The 20,036-nt window shown below is 33.4% G+C and overlaps 1 protein-coding gene across 1 annotated transcript in view; it reads left to right on the top strand.

Annotated features, from left to right (window-relative positions):
- LOC136038242 (chitinase-3-like protein 1) overlaps nt 1-9,133 on the top strand; it is a 38,273-nt gene extending 29,140 nt beyond the window's left edge. Inside the window, exon 9 of the mRNA XM_065721350.1 lies at nt 8,843-9,133. Coding sequence (XP_065577422.1) covers nt 8,843-9,046 — 204 coding nt within the window. The 3' untranslated portion in view covers nt 9,047-9,133. The remainder of the gene's footprint in view (nt 1-8,842) is intronic.
- The last annotated feature ends 10,903 nt before the right edge of the window (nt 9,134-20,036 follow it).

The following is a 20,036-nucleotide window of genomic DNA, read 5'->3' on the forward strand; positions in this document are numbered from 1 at the left end:
TTTCAAGTTTGGCTTCGATTGTTGATTACGCTGTACTACAGCTACAGCACAACAAAGCCAATGGGAGAACACGGAAAAAAATGAGAAGTAAACCTGAACTTGGATTAATTCAATTCAATTCAGTTTATTAAAAAAAAAAAAAAAAAAACATAACACCAATAATAATAAAGATCCTGGAAGCGAACTTATTGAGGACCATAACAAACAAAAGTTGAAAATGAAGAAGAGAGAAAAAAGAAAAGAGAAAACATGGGTAATTAAAGCAAATTGAATAAGAATTCAGAGAATTATAATATCAAAATTGTAGTACATCGTTATATTGCGTGCGAAAACTTGTGGATAGCTCGACACTGGAGGGTATTATATTCCATTGAAGTATAGATTTATAAATGGAGGATCGCTGGGCGGAACTACAGACACACTTGGGGACAATGAAGGAACGGTTAGATGAACGGAGACAGAGGCCTTCAGAATTATTGCTATTAAAATAAGATAATAATTGGGGAGGAAGATTTTTATGGTAAGCGGAGTATGCCAGGGATAGATTTAATTTTTTGATGATTTGTTAAAAAGGGATAATACCAAAATCGGAGCACAAGTCCTGGGTGGGATATAGTCGGGGAAGCCGAAAAACTGCTTTGACGGCACGGTTTTGGGCAAATCTTAATTTATTGGTAACTGAAGAATAAGTGTTCCCCAAACAAAGTCCGCAGTATGAGATATATGGGTAAATAAAAGAGTAATATAGGGTGACAAGAATATCAAAAGGAAGAAAATAATTCACACGATTAATCATACTTACCTGTGGCAAAATTATGGCTCTGATGTAGGAAACATGTGTTGCAAATGATAGGAAGGAGTCTATGTGGTCACCAAGAAACTTAGCAACTTCGACCTGTGGGAGGAGATTGGTAGAATAATTTAGGCCACGTGCATGCTGAGCTTCATTTTTTTGTAAGAGGTTCGAAATAATACAACCTGACTTTTCTTGCTGTTAATGGTCATGCAGTTAACGAGACACCACTCCTGTATTCTATTCAGAAGGGTTTGAGTAGAGGCAACGACGGATGGTAAATTAGGACCGGTGATGAAAAAGTTGCTATCGTCAGCAAAAAGTACTGGGTGCACTGATGGACCCACGTCCGTAACCAAATCATTAATATAAAGGAGAAAAGGCATTGGACCAGGAACAGAGCCCTGTGGGAAGTCCTTCCGGACAGGTAGGGGATGTGAAGTCGGCCCACCCAGACTCACACTCTGTACTCTACCAGAGAGATAAGAGCCAAACCATGAGATGGGGACTCCACGAATCCCTGAGTTGTTGAGTTTACTTAATAAAACACTGTGATCAACCATATCAAAGGCCTTAGACAAATCCAGAAATAAGCCCAATACAGTATTTTTAAGGTTAAGTTGGGAAAGTATAAACTATGTGGCGTCTATTAGTGCATTAGCAGTTTGAAAATTTGGAACGGATAATGAGGAGAAATCAAGAATCTGAAGAATGAATCCCAAATAAAAAGGGAGAAAGACGTTGGAATATAATTCTCTCGAGCACTTTAGATATAACTGGGAGAAGTGAGATTGGACGATAATTACTTATCTCAGACGGATCGCCTTTTTTATGAATCGGGATAACAATTGCTGATTTAAATATTTCTGGGAAGACTCCATTGGTCATAGACAGGTTTGCTATGTGCGCAATGGGTTCACAAACATAGGATGGTACGGTTATAAGAAGCTCATTACTTATGCCAAAGAAGTCAGGTGTAGGCCTACTACTATTAGAGAGACATTTGATAACTTGAAACACCTCTTTACGATCAGTTGGAGAGAAAAACATGGATCCGGGATTTTTGCTAGGGTGTACTGACTGGGAGAAGGAACAGGAGTTAGCATTTGGAATATTAGTGAAATAATTATTAAAAGCATCCGGTACCGAAATTGGGTCAATTAATCTGCTACTGATGTCCTTAAGGTTAATAGGTACAGATCTTTAATTCCTTTTTTTTAAAGAATTTCATTTATTGTGAACCAAATTTTTTGCTAGTTCCCTTTGCAGTGAGAGATTTGTGAATAATAATAATCTTTTTTTGCTTCCCGGACAAGTTTGGTATATAAGTTTTTGTACTTTTTATAATTAGTCAGGTTGATAACGTTACTGGTTTTACAAGCTAACTTATATAGGTCATTTTTTCGGTATGAAGAGATTATTAGGCTATTGGACATCCAGGGGCGTATATGGGTAGTTTTTCGGTTTGATTTACGAACTAGAAAGGTTGAACTGATAAGATCACTCAGTTCCTGTGTAAAACCATTTGTGGCTGAATTAACATCCTGACAATCTAAAACGTTGGACCAGTCGAAGGATTTCAAACGATCCGTGAACCGGTTCATAGCCACAGTATTATATATTCTATTATACGTAGGGATATTAGTTCTAGAGGATTGAGTAGCTGGAAGGGAGGGTAGGGAGAGATAGATTGGAAAGTGATCTGACAGGTCAGAAAATAATATTTTGGAGGACAGGTGGTTTCCCAGGGAAGTGGATACAAAAATGTTGTCACTTGCAGTAGCTGTAGACCTCATAGGATCAACTCTAGTAGGAAAAAGGATTGTGGGAAGACGACCACTTGAGGTGAACGTTTCAAAGAAGGTGTCACAATCATTATTATTGCTAACATTTAGTAAATTACAATTGAAGTCCCCAAAAACTATTGCCTTCTTTTGTGGTAAATTAATAAAACTAGAAGAATCATAAACAGATTACAAGAGAAAGGGGTCGGAAATGAGGGGGGTTTATAAAATAATGAAAAAATAAAATAATTTTCGTCAACACTTATGTCTACGACTATTAAATAAATACATCTATTATCTATAGGTTGCTAGAATAAGGATTCATAGTCTAATAGCCTGGTGAATTTTAGACTTGACCGGATGTAAAGAGAAATGGCGCCAGAGGATTTGGTTAATTTTCTTTCAATATGAATAGCTTGAAAGGCAGGAAGGGAAAATTCATTAGTATCATCAATTTCTTAAAGCCACGTTTCCTTTATTCCAATTATGTCGAAAGGGTAGTAACCATTAATTAAAATTAAGTCTTTAAAATTAGCCCACTTATCCCGTATACTTCTGATGTTAAAGCAAATTACATTAAGTTTGGTCTCTTCCATTAGCTTAGGTTTCACATTTTTCAAAAACTCAAAAGTGTCGGGATATTCACAGTTAATTTGGTTTAAAGGGCTATCGGGGCTGGTGGGCAAATTATTCTGGTCATCGTAATAATTAAAAACAACATTATTGCACAGTGATAAATTCATGAGAAACGTAAAATCTTGTATAGTACACATTTAAATATCCGTTGTGGTCTCAGTTTCATCGTTTCCTTGATTAGAATATTGGAAATCTTCTTCAGCCGACGAAATATCACAGGTGGTAATTTTGGAATGGGATGGAAAGTTTGCCGTTTTTTCTTAAATTTCTTGCCTTTGACTAGGGCAGTGGCACCGACTACCGTCTTGGGGGTTGTGGCATTGTCAGAGCCTGTATTAATTTGATTTGCAGTTGAGTCTACAGTTTTAACTAGCTTTGATGTGGAATCTATGTCCTTTTTCATGGAGGATAATTGACCTATAGCTGTTTGTAAGATGTCATCACCTAGGAGTTTAGTGATAGCTTTCTTCTTGAGAATATTTTTGGTTTCCTCAGCTTCATTACTAGCCTCAATTAAGTGATTGACTTTTAGATAAGTTTAAAGCCTTTTCCATTCTTGGCTACTTTTAGATGGATCTTCTGGAGGGCAGGATGTTGAAGCAAACTTAGGTAAGGGATGGGGAGACTGACTAGAACCTTGAGCATGAACATTATATGCCTGTTTTGGAAATGATACTGTCTTTGCATATTCTACAGCAACTGTTGCTTGTCTTCTACTGGGCCAATGGGGTGTGGGTTGCCAAGGGATTCTTGCAGCTACAACTGAGTAGGGTAGGTTCATTTTATCAGATATTCTAAGGATTACGACTCGCTTTTGGTGAGCTGGGCAAGATTATTTTTGGAGGGCTGTGTGTCCCTTACGATTACAATTTCTGCAGAAAGGGTCTGACTCAGGGCATTTACTAATTACGCGGCCTGTTTTCCCACACTTAAGGCAAGACGGAGGGAACAGTTTGCAGTGTTTTTTGCTGTGGCCGTGGGCCAGACAAGTGGAGCATTGTAGGGGCTTGGGCTTATAAATCTTGTAAAAAAGGGACATACCGTACAAGAATATTTCTCTACTTAGCTCAACTTTGCAGGAAATGAGGATTAAACGGCTTGGGTGAAGAAAACTTTCTTTGTTTAAACTTAACCTTATAGCAGTTGAAGGATTGATGAAAAGGCCTGAAGAATCTATTAGTTCAGTTTGTATTTTCTCCACTTTTACACTGGTATTAACACCATACAGCACATACTTGTGTAACTTTTCCATATCTTTTTTTGTGGCTAAAATTTTTGAGTCATCAAGAATTATTTCTTTGGATTTTGACAGGACATGGGCTGGCGCCTGAGAAGACGTAAAGTAAATATCAATAGACTCGTCCTGCTTGAAAACAAGTTCAAAATTTACCTTCGTGATCAGAAAGACAGCTTTCCTAATTTGCATTATTCGATCTTCTCAAAAGGGTTGGCCATTAGTTTTCTTGATTGAGACAGTATAATAATTGGGCCAACCGTTAGCACTAGTTTCTGGGACACTTGAAGAGAGGGGTTGCACCATCACTGGCGAACGAGTTTCATCCTTTTTCTTCTTTTTGCCAGGCGTCTCACCTCTTTCATCAGAGTTAGTTTCGGCTAAGGTCTGAATTCCTGACAAGTGACTAACTGTTTTGGTTCGCGTAGTTAGGGGGGGGGGGGGTTCTAAGAAAAGTTTTAGAGGTAGGTTGGAATGGCGACTGGCTAAGGGTTTCAGTGGGAGTATCCTTCTCGGGTGGTAGCCTTAGGGCCTTTTTTCCCGTCGTTTATTCCGACAAGACACTCACGAACTGTTAATCAGTCTTAATTCAAGGTTACTTGACCAGAAGTAAATATGACAGTTTTCAATCAGCGAATAACTAAGTTTAGTTATTTTATGCTGAATGTTTTCCACCATTTTCTTTTTTGTTTGGTGATATGTTCGACAAGTAATCTAAGGTGTGCTCTAAAACTCAATATCCCAACCGATTATTAATTACTTATTATGGTTAGCAATATTATTGTTGCAAGCACACATATGAAATAAGTATTGCTAAAAATTTATTATTATTACTGTTCTAGTACAGTACGTAGCATAGAATATTTCCGACAGTTCCAAGCACTATGCAGCACTATAGGTTATATGACACTTTCTATTAAAGTGAAATTAATAAATCGCCATATTAAATGAAATACGTGTGATAAATTAGTTCTATCTCCTTTACACTGCCTAAGGCTATATCCAGAGGCAAGGGTTAGGGGGTTTGAACCCCCCCCCTACCCCAACTTTTTTGAATCGTAAAAAGTAACAAATAGTCATTTAGCCAAATTTTGATGCGCTATTTCAGGTTTTTCTATTCAAAAATTCTGGACACGTCCTTGACAATACCTTTTTCATTTCTTAGGATAATCCAAATTATTCTTTTTTTTTAAATTCGTTTTTTCAAATGTTCACGTATTGGAGTTCTTTTTTATTTTTATTTATCTTATCCTAAAAGCCAAACATAGAACATCAGACAAAGACCTCTTGTAGAATCAAATGCTCTATAATAAAAATAAATAACCCAAATCGTTTTTTTTTTAATATTTTCAGTGTCATGTAAAATTCATAGTGCCTAGAATACTGCCTTTGGAATTACTGCAGCAGAAATGAATTAGCATAGAACCCATTCAGTTTTACATAATAATTTATCTGCTGCTATAATTTATCAGACATTAAAATTTATTTGTACATAGTATAAAATAAATATAAATACGTTAAAAAAGCATTAAAAGAAATAAAATAAAATTTATATGTGCCTAGCATGAGACACGAAATATCCAAAAGAAAATATTATATCAATGCCATTAAATTTTACATAAAATGGTCAGTATGTTATTGTTATTTATCAGAAATTTTATTTACATTTATTTATCTACATGTGAAATTTATATTGATTCACAAAAAATACACTAAGGTGAAATAAAATAAATAGTTAAATAAAATGAATGAAGCTACTATGAATGAATCAATGAATAGCCCAGACGAATATCAACTATTATGCCTAAAGTTATTCACAAATTGTATCAAATCTATATAAATACGCTAACATACATTAAAAAAGAACAATTATAAAACAAATAGATGCATTAAATGACTCATGTCCATAGATTATATAAGCTGTACATGACTATTATTTAATATGCCCATTCTATGACAGTAACATCCAGTTTATATAATATACTAGCTGTTGGGGTGGCGCTTCGCGCCACCCCAACACCTAGTTGGTGGGGCGCTTCGCGCCCCCCAAGCCCCCCCGCGCGCGTAAGTCGTTACGCGCCATATTAGTTACGCGCCATTGTAGTTGTGTCCCTGTGTCCCACCTGTGAATATAAATAGATTTATATATGTGTTTCAAACTACGTAAAAATTGCGAATATACAACATTTTTGGCTTTCCCACTACTGGGAGCTTTCCGTTTCCAATTGCCAGCAATTGATCTGAAAATGTTTGACCAGAGTCATCGTTTTGCAATCGGACACGCATATTTGTAGTTAATTTTAATATTTGTACGTGTGCCCATAAATTAGAATTTTTCAGGCAAGCATTCATTTCGTCTGCAGGAGTTAAACTACGTAAAAATTGCGAATATACAACATTCTTGGCTTTCCCATTGTCTGTGCATATACAAAGCCGTATGTACTAATAATGACGTCATATGCAAACGCTCTTTTTACAAACAAACATGCATACACACAACTCGTTTTTATATAGATAGATAGATAGATAGATACAATACAAATTAACTGCGTAAAACTTGCGAATATACAACATTTTTCGCTGTCCAATTGTCGCTGCATATAAATAGATTGTCAGGTTTACCGACCCTCGAACATGCAACGCACAATTGTCCATGGGAAAAACAATCAGTATTAAGATCTATACCACATTTTTCTAATGATTGACCTTGAGCTTTGTTAATGGTGATTGCAAATACTAATCGAATTGGGAATTGCAATCTTTTAAATTGAAAAGGCAGATCCGTTGGAATCACGGGAATGCGAGGAATAAGAACAGCCTCACCCTCAAAAGGCCCTGTCAAGATATTTGCCTGATTTTTTAAAAAGGGGGAAAACACCCTCTATAAACACCTTAGTGAAAGTCTTATTACCATATTCGGTGCATCCAGGAAGCCTACTGTAGAAGTTTCAAACTTACGTCTGCGGAAATGTGGAATTTTGTATTTCTTGCCAGAAGAAAGATCACGGATGCGTGTTTATTTGTTTTCTGGTTTGTTCGGTTATTTTGTTTGTTTTCGCTAGGGGTTATCCCATCGGACCAATAGTCCTAAAATATTGAAAAAGGGCTCATTCAAACGAAAACTAACAGTTTTCGAAAAAAATATTTCGAAAAATATCAAAAAATATTGGAGGGCAACACGTCCCCCTTCCACCCTCTTTTATCCTAAAAGTTGTCTAATCAAAAGTTTAAGATAGCCATTTTATTCAGGATAGTTGAAAAGTCAGGTAACTACACCTCTTGGGATGCTATGACCCCCCACAGCCCCTGTTGAATGGTTTTTAAGTCGTGAAATTGGCCAATTGTTTACGTATAGTATTTGTTATTGGGAAGTATACAGACATTTTTTCAGCGTGGAGAGGGGGTGAATTTTATGCTGGGGAAATTTTCACGGGGATAATTTTCCTTAGGGAAGGAAGTTTTTGGGGTTGAACTTTTCAAGGGAAATTTTATGCTAACCTAAGGGAATTTGCCAAAATTCCTATACGAAATTCTTTTTACTTGTCTTAATTTCTCTTTATCAACTCAATTTTACATGTCGAGATATTAAGGAGAATCGCCTGGAGGGACCTCTGTCAGGTGGGAATTGTATAGAGTATCTTTCCATGGAGGGGATTTTCCACGGGAGGAATTTTCAAAGGGGTAGTTTCCCACGGGATTATCTACCAGAGGGAACTTTCTGTGGGAGTAACTTTCTGAGGGAGCAACTTTTTGCTAGTGGGTGGGGGTAAGTTTCGTGAAAGAATTTTTTACGGATGGCGGTGGGGTCAAATGAGTGTGAAAATAAAAAAAATTCAGTCGGAATTTTCCATTAGAAATTTTTAGCTAGAATGGAATTATCCGGGGGGAATTTTCCTAGTAGCGGGTATTTTACGTAGGAAGAACTTTCCATGGAGTGATTTTCCGTGAAGGGAAGTAATTTGCCAAAGACAAAGAGACAGCTTTCCCGGCAATATTTAAAACGATCAGAAATTAAAAAAGTTTTTTTTCAAGTGAAAGTAAGGAGCAAGGTTAAAACTTAAAACGAACAGAAATTATTGCGTATATGAGAGGGGTCGCCTCTTCCACAATATCTTGCTCTTTACACTAAATTGTTTTTCGACTTTCAAAAGGCTTGTAATTCTAATTAAACGGCCCTTGTGTTTTAGGAGTCGTTTTTAAAGGATTGGGACAAAAAGACAAACTTTAGCGTAAAGAGCGAGATATTGAGGGGACGGTAGTCCCCTAGTATACGTAATAGTTTCTGTTTGTTTTAAGTTTTGATGTTTCCCCTCGTTTTCAGTAAAACAAAAATTAGTGTTTTTATGTAACTTGTATTTAGGAATAGGCCTTGTAATATTCTTTTTTTGTTTTTAGACACCAACTGCGTATCCACCAGGCAACGAAAAATGCCCGCATGAAGGATACTTTGCGATTGATTGTACCCACTATTACCTCTGCCAACTTGGACCTGACGGTGAATGGATAGTTTCTGACTTTTCATGTCCCCCTGGCACTGCAATTAATATAGATACTCAACAGTGTGATCATGATTACAATGTGTCAGGATGTGGTGCTTAATTTTTGTAAACATGGCTAACATATAGATAAGTTTTAGTCTTTATTTTCATAAATGTAGGAGGTAATGTAATAAAAATATTAAGCGTTGTTAAGTGTTAAATATGTACACCTCAAATATGTACCTGTTCTATAATGCACAGTGACAGGGTAGCTTCGATTTAGTGTAAAAGTTTAACGTACGGCTTACTTTTGTCTTTAAGTTCGTAAATGTAAGACCCTGGCCAACCGTCTGGGGCTACATGGAAAAAAAAATATCAGGGAGTAATTAAAAGAGTCTGGTAAGGTTTAATCTTCCAAAAATACTAAAATATAGTATCTAGAGCCTACTGATAACAAGTGGTAACTCACAGTGGCAAAAGGTAAAAGGATGTAATATAGTCATGGTCTTCAAAAAGTGAAAACATATGTGTCGGGTCATATGTCTACTATTGTTACCGCTGTGGATAGAAATACATAGATATTCTGCCTTTTTCTTCTTTATGTCTATATGAAATTTAGTAACGGCCAAAGTTCAATGTCTTTCAGAGGTTTGTATATTTACCGCTCATGCTTGGGTTTGTATCTTACTGCAGTATACCCGTATATTCAATCTCTAAAATGCAACAAACTGTACATATGTTTTGACATCTAGGTGACGTAATATTCATTTAACATCTATATTTATAAAAATAAGTTGTCTGTGTGTGTGTGTCGAGTGACGTCATGTTTGTGTGTCGACTGATGTCATGTTTGTCGACTACAACGGGGACGCCGGGGGGCACAGGGGGATATATAAATGACGACGGGGACACAGGGAATGTTCGATTAGCAATCGCCATCAACAAAGCTCAAGGGCAATCATTAGAATCATGAGGTATAACTAAAAAAACTAAAAAAAAGGTAAAAAAACTAAAAACTAAAAAAAAGCCCTATTCAAAAACGAATGTATATACAGACCGGGACACCGGGACACAAATGACGACCGGGACACAGGGAATATAAATGACGACCGGGACACAACTACAACGGGGACGCCGGGGGGCACAGGGGGATATATAAATGACGACGGCGTCACGGAATGGTTGATTAGCAATCACCATCAACAAACCTCAAGGGCAATCATTAGAATCATGAGGTATAGATCTGAATACGGATTGTTTTCCCATGGACAATTATATGTTGCATGTTCAAGAGTCGGTAAACCTGACAATCTATTTATATGCACAGATAATGGGACAGCGAAGAATGTTGTATATTCGCAAGTTTTACGTAGTTAAAAACATAAATTTATATCTATCTATATTCACAGGTGGGACACAGGGACACAACTACAATGGCACGTAACGACTTACGCGCACGGGGGGGCTTGGGGGGGGGCACGAAGTGCCCCCACCAACTAGGTGTTGGGCCCCCACCCAACAGCTAGTATATGATAATTTATCTATATATATATATATATATATATATATATATATATATATATATATATATATATATATATATATATATATATATATATATATATATGCTGTATGTTTGTGTGTTTGTCCGCATATGACGACATTATGCTTGCGTCTCAAAGAAAAATTTCCAACAATGTGAAAACAGGCTTGCGGCTCAAAGATAAATTAACAAAAAAAAGTGCCGAGGAATCACAAGAACAACGTGAAAACAGGCTCGCAGCTCAAAGAAAAATTACCAAAAGAAAGCGTGCCGAGGAATCATAAGAGCAACCTGAAAATTTTCGCATGGTATTCAGGTACAGCCCAGTTGATGATTATAGCTTGAGTAGATGTGTTCAAATCGGGACCATGTCTAAAATGTGTCCCTATTGTAAGGCCTTGAAATTTAATGGTGAAACAATGGGAATGTGTTGCGCCTCAGGAAAAGTTAAACTTCCTCAACTGGCTGCACCACCAGAGCCATTGAAGACTTTATGATGTTACAGACCGGGACACAAGGAATATAAATGACGACCGGGACACTCAAAGAGAAATTACAGACCGGGACACCGGGACACAAATGACGATCGGGACACAGGGAATATAAATGACGACCGGGACACTCAAAGAGAAATTATAGACCGGGACACCGGGACACAAATGACGACCGGGACACAGGGAATATAAATGACGACTGGGACACAGGGACATAACTACATCGGGACGCCGGAAGGGCACAGGGGGGATACATAAATGACGACGGGGACACAGGGAATATTTGATTAGCAATCACCATCAACAAAGCTCAAGGGCAATCATTAGAAAAATGCAGTATAGATCTGAATACGTATTGTTTTCCCATGGACAATTATACGTTGCATGTTCAAGAGTCGGTAAACCTGACAATCTATTTATATGCACAGACAATGGGACAGCAAAGAATGTTGTATATTCGCAATTTTTACGTAGTTAAAAACATTGCCACTGTATATCCGAATTACCAGTATATCCTTGTATATCCTGAATTACCAGTTGTATATCCGCAATTTTTACGCAGTTAAAAATTAACACCTTCCACACATGTTGCTGGGGCTCGTTCCGAAAAAAAAACTAAAAAATAAAGAAGAAAAAGAAAGAAAAAAAACTAAAAAAAACCCTAAAAACAGGTAATTAAATATAAAGGCTCCCCGAGAAAAATGTCTTGAAAGAAAATGAAATCTTTTAAAGTATTATGTAACATCCCAGTGTACATCGTCACCTATAAATAATAATTTATTTGTGACCCAGTTGAAACAGCGAAGTATAAAAACAAACACACAGAAAAAAAAACAAAAAAACAACTTCTGACAACACATTAAATTACCGTAGAAAACATTTTAGAAGATCATGAAAAGGGTTAATAGAAAAATGTATCGAGTCGGATAGTTTCTGGTGTAGCACTTTAAGTCTATTTAATAAATCTGGAGCCCCGAAATTTGTTACCATATCAATGTTCTTGTACCAGGGAGGAAGATACCACAAAAAACGGAGGAAACGAAAATAAGATGACTTGAGAGCCTTTAAATCTTTTCTTTTTAAAACAGGATACAATCCAGAAAGATATAAAACCGAGTGATCACAAAAGCAAGAATAAATCTGTGAAAGGGCTTTGCGGTTGTATTTCCCTTTGTTCGCAATAATTTTAGAATAACCCACTTGAAGTTTAACCTCAGCATCAGAAACAATTTTATTACGAAAAGGGACTAAATTGTTAGTAAGGGCCTTAGAGAAGTCACGCACGGAATGTAAATTCAGAACAATTAAGTCTGGAAGATTGGTTAGGAGAAGGACCAAAATGAAGGAATTCACATTTATCAGGGTTAAGGGTTTAGACCTACATTCGAGAAAGCAGTAGAGATAGAACGAACAGAACCCGAAAGCCCAGATTTAGTTCTACTAATGAGAAGAATTTCGTCTGCATAAGCAAGACATGAGACATTTGAACTACCTAAAAGGTAAGTTGTTGGAAGACTATTTAAAATATCAGCAATACAAATTTTGAAAATTGATGGAGAATAAACTCCACCTTGTCTTACGGAGATCTTTAACATAGAAAGATCAAAAGGAGAATATTTAACATGAAGGAAAGAATGACCATACCAAAATTTTAATAAAGAAACAATAGGACGAACAGAAGCCGAAAGCCAAGATTTAGTTCTACTAATGAGAAGAATATCGTCTGCATAAGCAAGATATGAGACATTTGAACTACCTAAAAGGTAAGTTGTTGGAAAACTATTTAAAATATCAGAAATACAAATTTTGAAAATTGATGGAGATAAAACTCCACCTTGTCTTACGGAGATCTTTAACATAGAAAGATCAGAAGGAGAAGATTTAACATGAAGGAAAGAATGACCATACCAGAATTTTAATAAAGAAACAATAGAAACATTCACTCCACATTTAAACAAAGAAAACAGGGCTTGGGAGTGAACTACAGAATCAAAAGCCTTAGATAGATCTAAAGAACAAAAACAAAGATAAAAAATAAAGATCATAGCCCTTCCCGGAAGCATCAGAAAGCAGAGTAGAAAGAACTTTATGGGCATGCTGACATCCCAGACCACGCTGAAAACCAAACTGGTTAACTCCAAAATTTATATTATCTGTTATAGAAGGGAGAAGTAAAAACTCAAGGACTTTGCTTAAGGTACAAGAAACGGTGATAGGACGATAAGATGAAAATGAAAATGGATCTTTCCCCTTTTTTAAAATAGAAGTAACTGTGCCACACAAGAAATTGTCTGGCACGACAGAACAACGCAAACACATTTGAAAAAGTAGTTGTAAATGCGATATTAAAGGGGGGCAATCAGGTTTTAAATGATTCATGTCAATGGCAGTGTGCGCTGCCATTGCGTCATTCCCAATAAATCTACCAATTCACGTAAGATTACTTTACCCTAAATAAATACAACAGCTCACGCAGACTCTGACCTGTGTTTGCATATAGTAATGGTTACTGGGAAGTGTGCAGACGTTTTCAGGGGGACTTTTTGGTTTGGGAGGGAGATTTGAGGGGGGGGGGTTACGTGGGAGGATCTTTCTTTGGAAAAACTTCTCACGGGGGAAGAGATTTTTAATGAAGTTTTTTTTTACTGTTTTAAGAAGTAAAGTTAAGAAAAAGAGTCAAAGTTTAGCGTAAAGAGCGAGGCGTTGAGGAGGAAAAGCCCCTTTCACATACGGAGTAATTTCTGTTCGTTTTAAGTTTTAATGTCGCTCCCTAATTTCATTTTAAAAACTTAAATTTCATTTTAAAAACTTAATTGTAGATAAGAGCTTGAAACTTCTACAGTAGGGTTCTCTGATACGTTGAATACGATGGTGTGATTTTCGTTAAGATTTTATGACTTTTAGGGGGTGTTTCTTCCTATCTTTTCAAAATAAAGCAAATTTTCTTAGGCTCGTAACTTTTGATAGGTAAGACTAAATTTGATGAGACTTATATATTTAAAATCAACATAAAAATCCAATGCTTTTGAAGTATCTATTAGTATCAAAATTCCATTTCTAAAAGATGTTTCGTTTACCGTTGGGCCGGGTTGCTCCTTACTACAGTTCGTTACCACGAACTGTTTGATGACCTAAGCATGAAGCAAGTAGTTCGAGAAGCAACTGAAATCCGACTTAAGATCAATAATAATATTTCCTTAAATAGGGACTTGGGATAATTTTCACTAAATACTCTATAGAAAAATTTAATTAAAAATGACCATACGAAATACTATAAAAAACCAATAGATATTAACACAGAACCTGTCACAAATAAACCTATGAGATCAGCAGCCAAACAGCAAGGTTGGCATTAAAAACCGGTTTTTAAATCATTCTCTTTCATTTCGATGAAATGCCTCGTTTCATCACATTTTATTTATCAGCCCTGGTTGAAGTTCGCTGAGGTAAAGGTGCTGAGACTGTTTTGAAAAATTTTTCATTTTAGTTTTATTGATTTTATCCTTTTGTAAGTTTTTTCTTCTTATATATTTTTGTATTGCTTTGGACGGCCCTTGGACATAGGGCCGAAATATTCATTCTAATTTGTTTTTACAGTCTTGAGAAATTCTCTATTGTTCTTTGCATATATATATATATATATATATATATATATATATATATATATATATATATATATATATATATATATATATATATATATATATATCTATCTTCTATCTATATATATAAAAATAAGTTGTCTGTCTGTCTGTGGATGGATCAGGTGACGTCACCTGAAAAAACTGGATCAGGTGACGTCAAAACTGAAAAAACTAAAAAAAGGCAAAAACTACAAAAAAAACTAAAAACTAATAAAAAAGATAAAAAAGCTAAAAAACTAAAAAAACTAAAAAAAGGCAAAAACTACAAAAAAAACTAAAAACTAATAAAAAAGCTAAAAAACTAAAAAAACTAAAAAAAGGCAAAAACTACAAAAAAAACTAAAAACTAATAAAAAAAATAAAAAAGCTAAAAAACTAAAAAAACTAAAAAAACTAAAAAAGGTAAAAAACTAAAAAAACTAAAAACTAAAAAAAACTAAAAAAAAAGGAAAAAACTGAAAAATAAGCTAAAATAAAGGTAAAAACCAATAAAAAACTAAAAAAAAACTGAAAAAACTAAAAAAAGGCAAAAACTACAAAAAAAAACTAAAAACTAATAAAAAAAGTAAAAAAGCTAAAAAACTAAAAAAACTAAAAAAACTAAAAAAAGGTAAAAAACTAAAAAAAAATAAAAAATAAAAAAAAAAATAAAAAAAAGGAAAAAACTGAAAAATAAGCTAAAATAAAGGTAAAAACCAATAAAAAACTAAAAAGAAAAAAAGGAAAAAACTAAAAAAAATTTTCATCTAAAAAACTAAAAAAAACTAAAAAAGGTAAAAACTAAAAGAACTAAAAAAGAAAAAAATAAATGACGAAACTCAAAGAGAAAGCGACCAGGACAAAAGGAATGTTCGATTAGCAATCAACAAAGCACCGGGACACAGGGAGTATAAATGACGACCAGGACATAAGTAAAAAAAAAAACTATCTATATATATAAAAATAAGTTGTCTGTGGATCTGTGGATCGTGGATCAGGTGACGTCACCTGAAAAAACTGGATCAGGTGACGTCAAAACTGAAAAAACTAAAAAAAGGCAAAAACTACAAAAAAAACTAAAAACTAATAAAAAAAATAAAAAAGCTAAAAAACTAAAAAAACTAAAAAAAGGCAAAAACTACAAAAAAAAATAAAAACTAATAAAAAAGCTAAAAAACTAAAAAAACTAAAAAAAAGGCAAAAACTACAAAAAAAACTAAAAACTAATAAAAAAATAAAAAAGCTAAAAAACTAAAAAAACTAAAAAAACTAAAAAAAAGGTAAAAAACTAAAAAAACTAAAAACTAAAAAAAAGGAATGTTCGATTAGCAATCAACAAAGCACCGGGACACAGGGAGTATAAATGACGACCAGGACATAAGTAAAAAAAAAAACTATATATATATATAAAAATAAGTTGTCTGTGGATCTGTGGATCGTGGATCAGGTGACGTCACCTGAAAAAACTGGATCAGGTGACGTCAAAACTGAAAAAACTAAAAAAAGGCAAAAACTACAAAAAAAAACTAAAAACTAATAAAAAAAATAAAAAAGGTAAAAAACTAAAAAAACTAAAAAAAAGGCAAAAACTACAAAAAAAAACTAAAAACTAATAAAAAAGCTAAAAAACTAAAAAAACTAAAAAAAAGGCAAAAACTACAAAAAAAACTAAAAACTAATAAAAAAAATAAAAAAGCTAAAAAACTAAAAAAACTAAAAAAACTAAAAAAACTAAAAAAAGGTAAAAAACTAAAAAAACTAAAAACTAAAAAAAACTTAAAAAAGGAAAAAACTGAAAAATAAGCTAAAATAAAGGTAAAAACCAATAAAAAACTAAAAAAAAACTGAAAAAACTAAAAAAGGCAAAAACTACAAAAAAAATAAAAACTAATAAAAAAAGTAAAAAAGCTAAAAAACTAAAAAAACTAAAAAAACTAAAAAAACTAAAAAAAGGTAAAAAACTAAAAAAAATAAAAACTAAAAAAAAACTAAAAAAAAGGAAAAAACTGAAAAATAAGCTAACATAAAGGTAAAAACCAATAAAAAACTAAAAAGAAAAAAAGGAAAAAACTAAAAAAAAATTTCATCTAAAAAACTAAAAAAACTAAAAAAGGTAAAAACTAAAAGAACTAAAAAAGAAAAAAATAAATGACGACACTCAAAGAGAAAGCGACCAGGACAAAAGGAATGTTCGATTAGCAATCAACAAAGCACCGGGACACAGGGAGTATAAATGACGACCAGGACATAAGTAAAAAAAAAAATTAACAAAACTAAAAAGAAGGTAAAAACTACAAAAAAACTAAAAAGAAAAAAAAACTAAAAACTAATAAAAAAACTAAAAAATCTAAAAATCTAAATAAACTAAAAAAGAAAAAAAAAAGGAAAAAAATAAAGGAGAAAAACAAAACTAAAAAACGAATGTATATACAGACCGGTACACCGGGATACAAATGACGACCGGGACACAGGGAATATAAATGACGACCGGGACACAGGGACACAACTACAACAGGGACACCGGGGGAAACAGGGGGATATAAATGACGACCAGGACAAAAAAACTCAAAAGAAAAAAAAACTAAAAACTAATAAAAAAACTAAAAAATCTAAAAATCTAAATAAGCTAAAAAAGAAAAAAAAGGAAAAAAATAAAGGAGAAAAACAAAACTAAAAAACGAATGTATATACAGACCGGGACACCGGGATACAAATGACGACCGGGACACAGGGAATATAAATGACGACCGGGACACAGGGACACAACTGCAACAGGGACACCGGGGGAAACAGGGGGATGTAAATGACGACCGGGACACCGGGACAGGGAATGGTCGATTAGCAATCACCATCAACAAAGCTCAAGGGCAATCATTAGAATCATGAGGTATAGATCTGAATACAGATTGTTTTCCCATGGACCATTATATGTTGCATGTTCAAGAGTCGGTAAACCTGACAATCTATTTATATGCAAAGACAATGGGACAGCAAAGAATGTTGTATATTCGCAAGTTTTACGTAGTTAAAACCATATATATATATATATATATATATATATATATATATATATATATATATATATATATATATATATATATATATATATATATATATATATATATATATATATATATACATATATATATATATATATATATATATATATATATATATATATATATATATATATATATATATATATATATATATATATATATATATATATATATATATATATATATATATATATATATATATATATATATATATATATATATATATATATATATATATATATATATATATATATATATATATATATATATATATATATCTATATTCACAGGTGGGACATAGGGACACAACTACAATGGCGCGTAACTATTATGGCGCGTAACGACTTACGTGCGCGGGGGGGCTTGGGGGGGGGCGCGAAGCGCCCCCACCAACTAGGTGTTGGGGTGGCGCGAAGCGCCACCCCAACAGCTAGTATATATATAAAAATAAGTTGTCTGTCTGTCTGTGGATGGATCAGGTGACGTCACCTGAAAAAACTGGATCAGGTGACGTCAAAACTGAAAAAACTAAAAAAGGCAAAAACTACAAAAAAAACTAAAAACTAATAAAAAAAATAAAAAAGCTAAAAAACTAAAAAACTAAAAAAAAGGCAAAAACTACAAAAAAAACTAAAAACTAATAAAAAAGCTAAAAAACTAAAAAAACTAAAAAAAGGCAAAACTACAAAAAAAACTAAAAACTAATAAAAAAAATAAAAAAGCTAAAAAACTAAAAAAACTAAAAAAACTAAAAAAAAGGTAAAAAACGAAAAAAACTAAAAACTAAAAAAAAACTAAAAAAAAAGGAAAAAACTGAAAAATAAGCTAAAATAAAGGTAAAAACCAATAAAAAACTAAAAAAAAACTGAAAAAACTAAAAAAAGGCAAAAACTACAAAAAAAAACTAAAAACTAATAAAAAAAAGTAAAAAAGCTAAAAAACTAAAAAACTAAAAAAACTAAAAAAAGGTAAAAAACTAAAAAAAATAAAAAATAAAAAAAAACTAAAAAAAAGGAAAAAACTGAAAAATAAGCTAAAATAAAGGTAAAAACCAATAAAAAACTAAAGAAAAAAAGGAAAAAACTAAAAAAAATTTTCATCTAAAAAACTAAAAAAAACTAAAAAAGGTAAAAACTAAAAGAACTAAAAAAGAAAAAAATAAATGACGAAACTCAAAGAGAAAGCGACCAGGACAAAAGGAATGTTCGATTAGCAATCAACAAAGCACCGGGACACAGGGAGTATAAATGACGACCAGGACATAAGTAAAAAAAAAACTATCTATATATATAAAAATAAGTTGTCTTTGGATCTGTGGATCGTGGATCAGGTGACGTCACCTGAAAAAACTGGATCAGGTGACGTCAAAACTGAAAAAACTAAAAAAAAGGCAAAAACTACAAAAAAAAATAAAAACTAATTAAAAAAAATAAAAAAGCTAAAAAACTAAAAAAACTAAAAAATGGCAAAAACTACAAAAAAACTAAAAACTAATAAAAAAGCTAAAAAACTAAAAAAACCAAAAAAAGGCAAAAACTACAAAAAAAACTAAAAACTAATAAAAAAAATAAAAAAGCTAAAAAACTAAAAAAACTAAAAAAACTAAAAAAAGGTAAAAAACTAAAAAAACTAAAAGCTAAAAAAGAAAAAAAAAGGAAAAAAATAAAGGAGAAAAACAAAACTAAAAAACGAATGTATATACAGACCGGGACACCGGGATACAAATGACGACCGGGACACAGGGACACAACTACAACGGGGACACCGGGGGAAACAGGGGGATGTAAATGACGACCGGGACACCGGGACAGGGAATGGTCGATTAGCAATCACCATCAACAAAGCTCAAGGGCAATCATTAGAATCATGAGGTATAGATCTGAATACAGATTGTTTTCCCATGGACCATTATATGTTGCATGTTCAAGAGTCGGTAAACCTGACAATCTATTTATATGCAAAGACAATGGGACAGCAAAGAATGTTGTATATTCGCAAGTTTTACGTAGTTAAAACCATATATATATATATATATATATATATATATATATATATATATATATATATATATATATATATATATATATATATATATATATATCTATCTATATTCACAGGTGGGACATAGGGACACAACTACAATGGCGCGTAACTATTATGGCGCGTAACGACTTACGCACGGGCTTGGGGGGGGCGCGAAGCGCCCCCACCAACTAGGTGTTGGGGTGGCGCGAAGCGCCACCCCAACAGCTAGTATATATATATATATATATCATGAAAAGAAAAATCACCATTGCCCAAACACACACACAAAAAAAAAAAAAAAAAAAAAAAAAAAAAAAAAAAAAAAAAAAAAAAAAGAGACAGAAGGAGAAAAGGAAGACTGTTTTCC

The sequence above is a fragment of the Artemia franciscana genome, chromosome 17 (genome assembly GCF_032884065.1).
Source record: "Artemia franciscana chromosome 17, ASM3288406v1, whole genome shotgun sequence".
Classification (NCBI taxonomy): Eukaryota; Metazoa; Arthropoda; class Branchiopoda; order Anostraca; family Artemiidae; genus Artemia; species Artemia franciscana.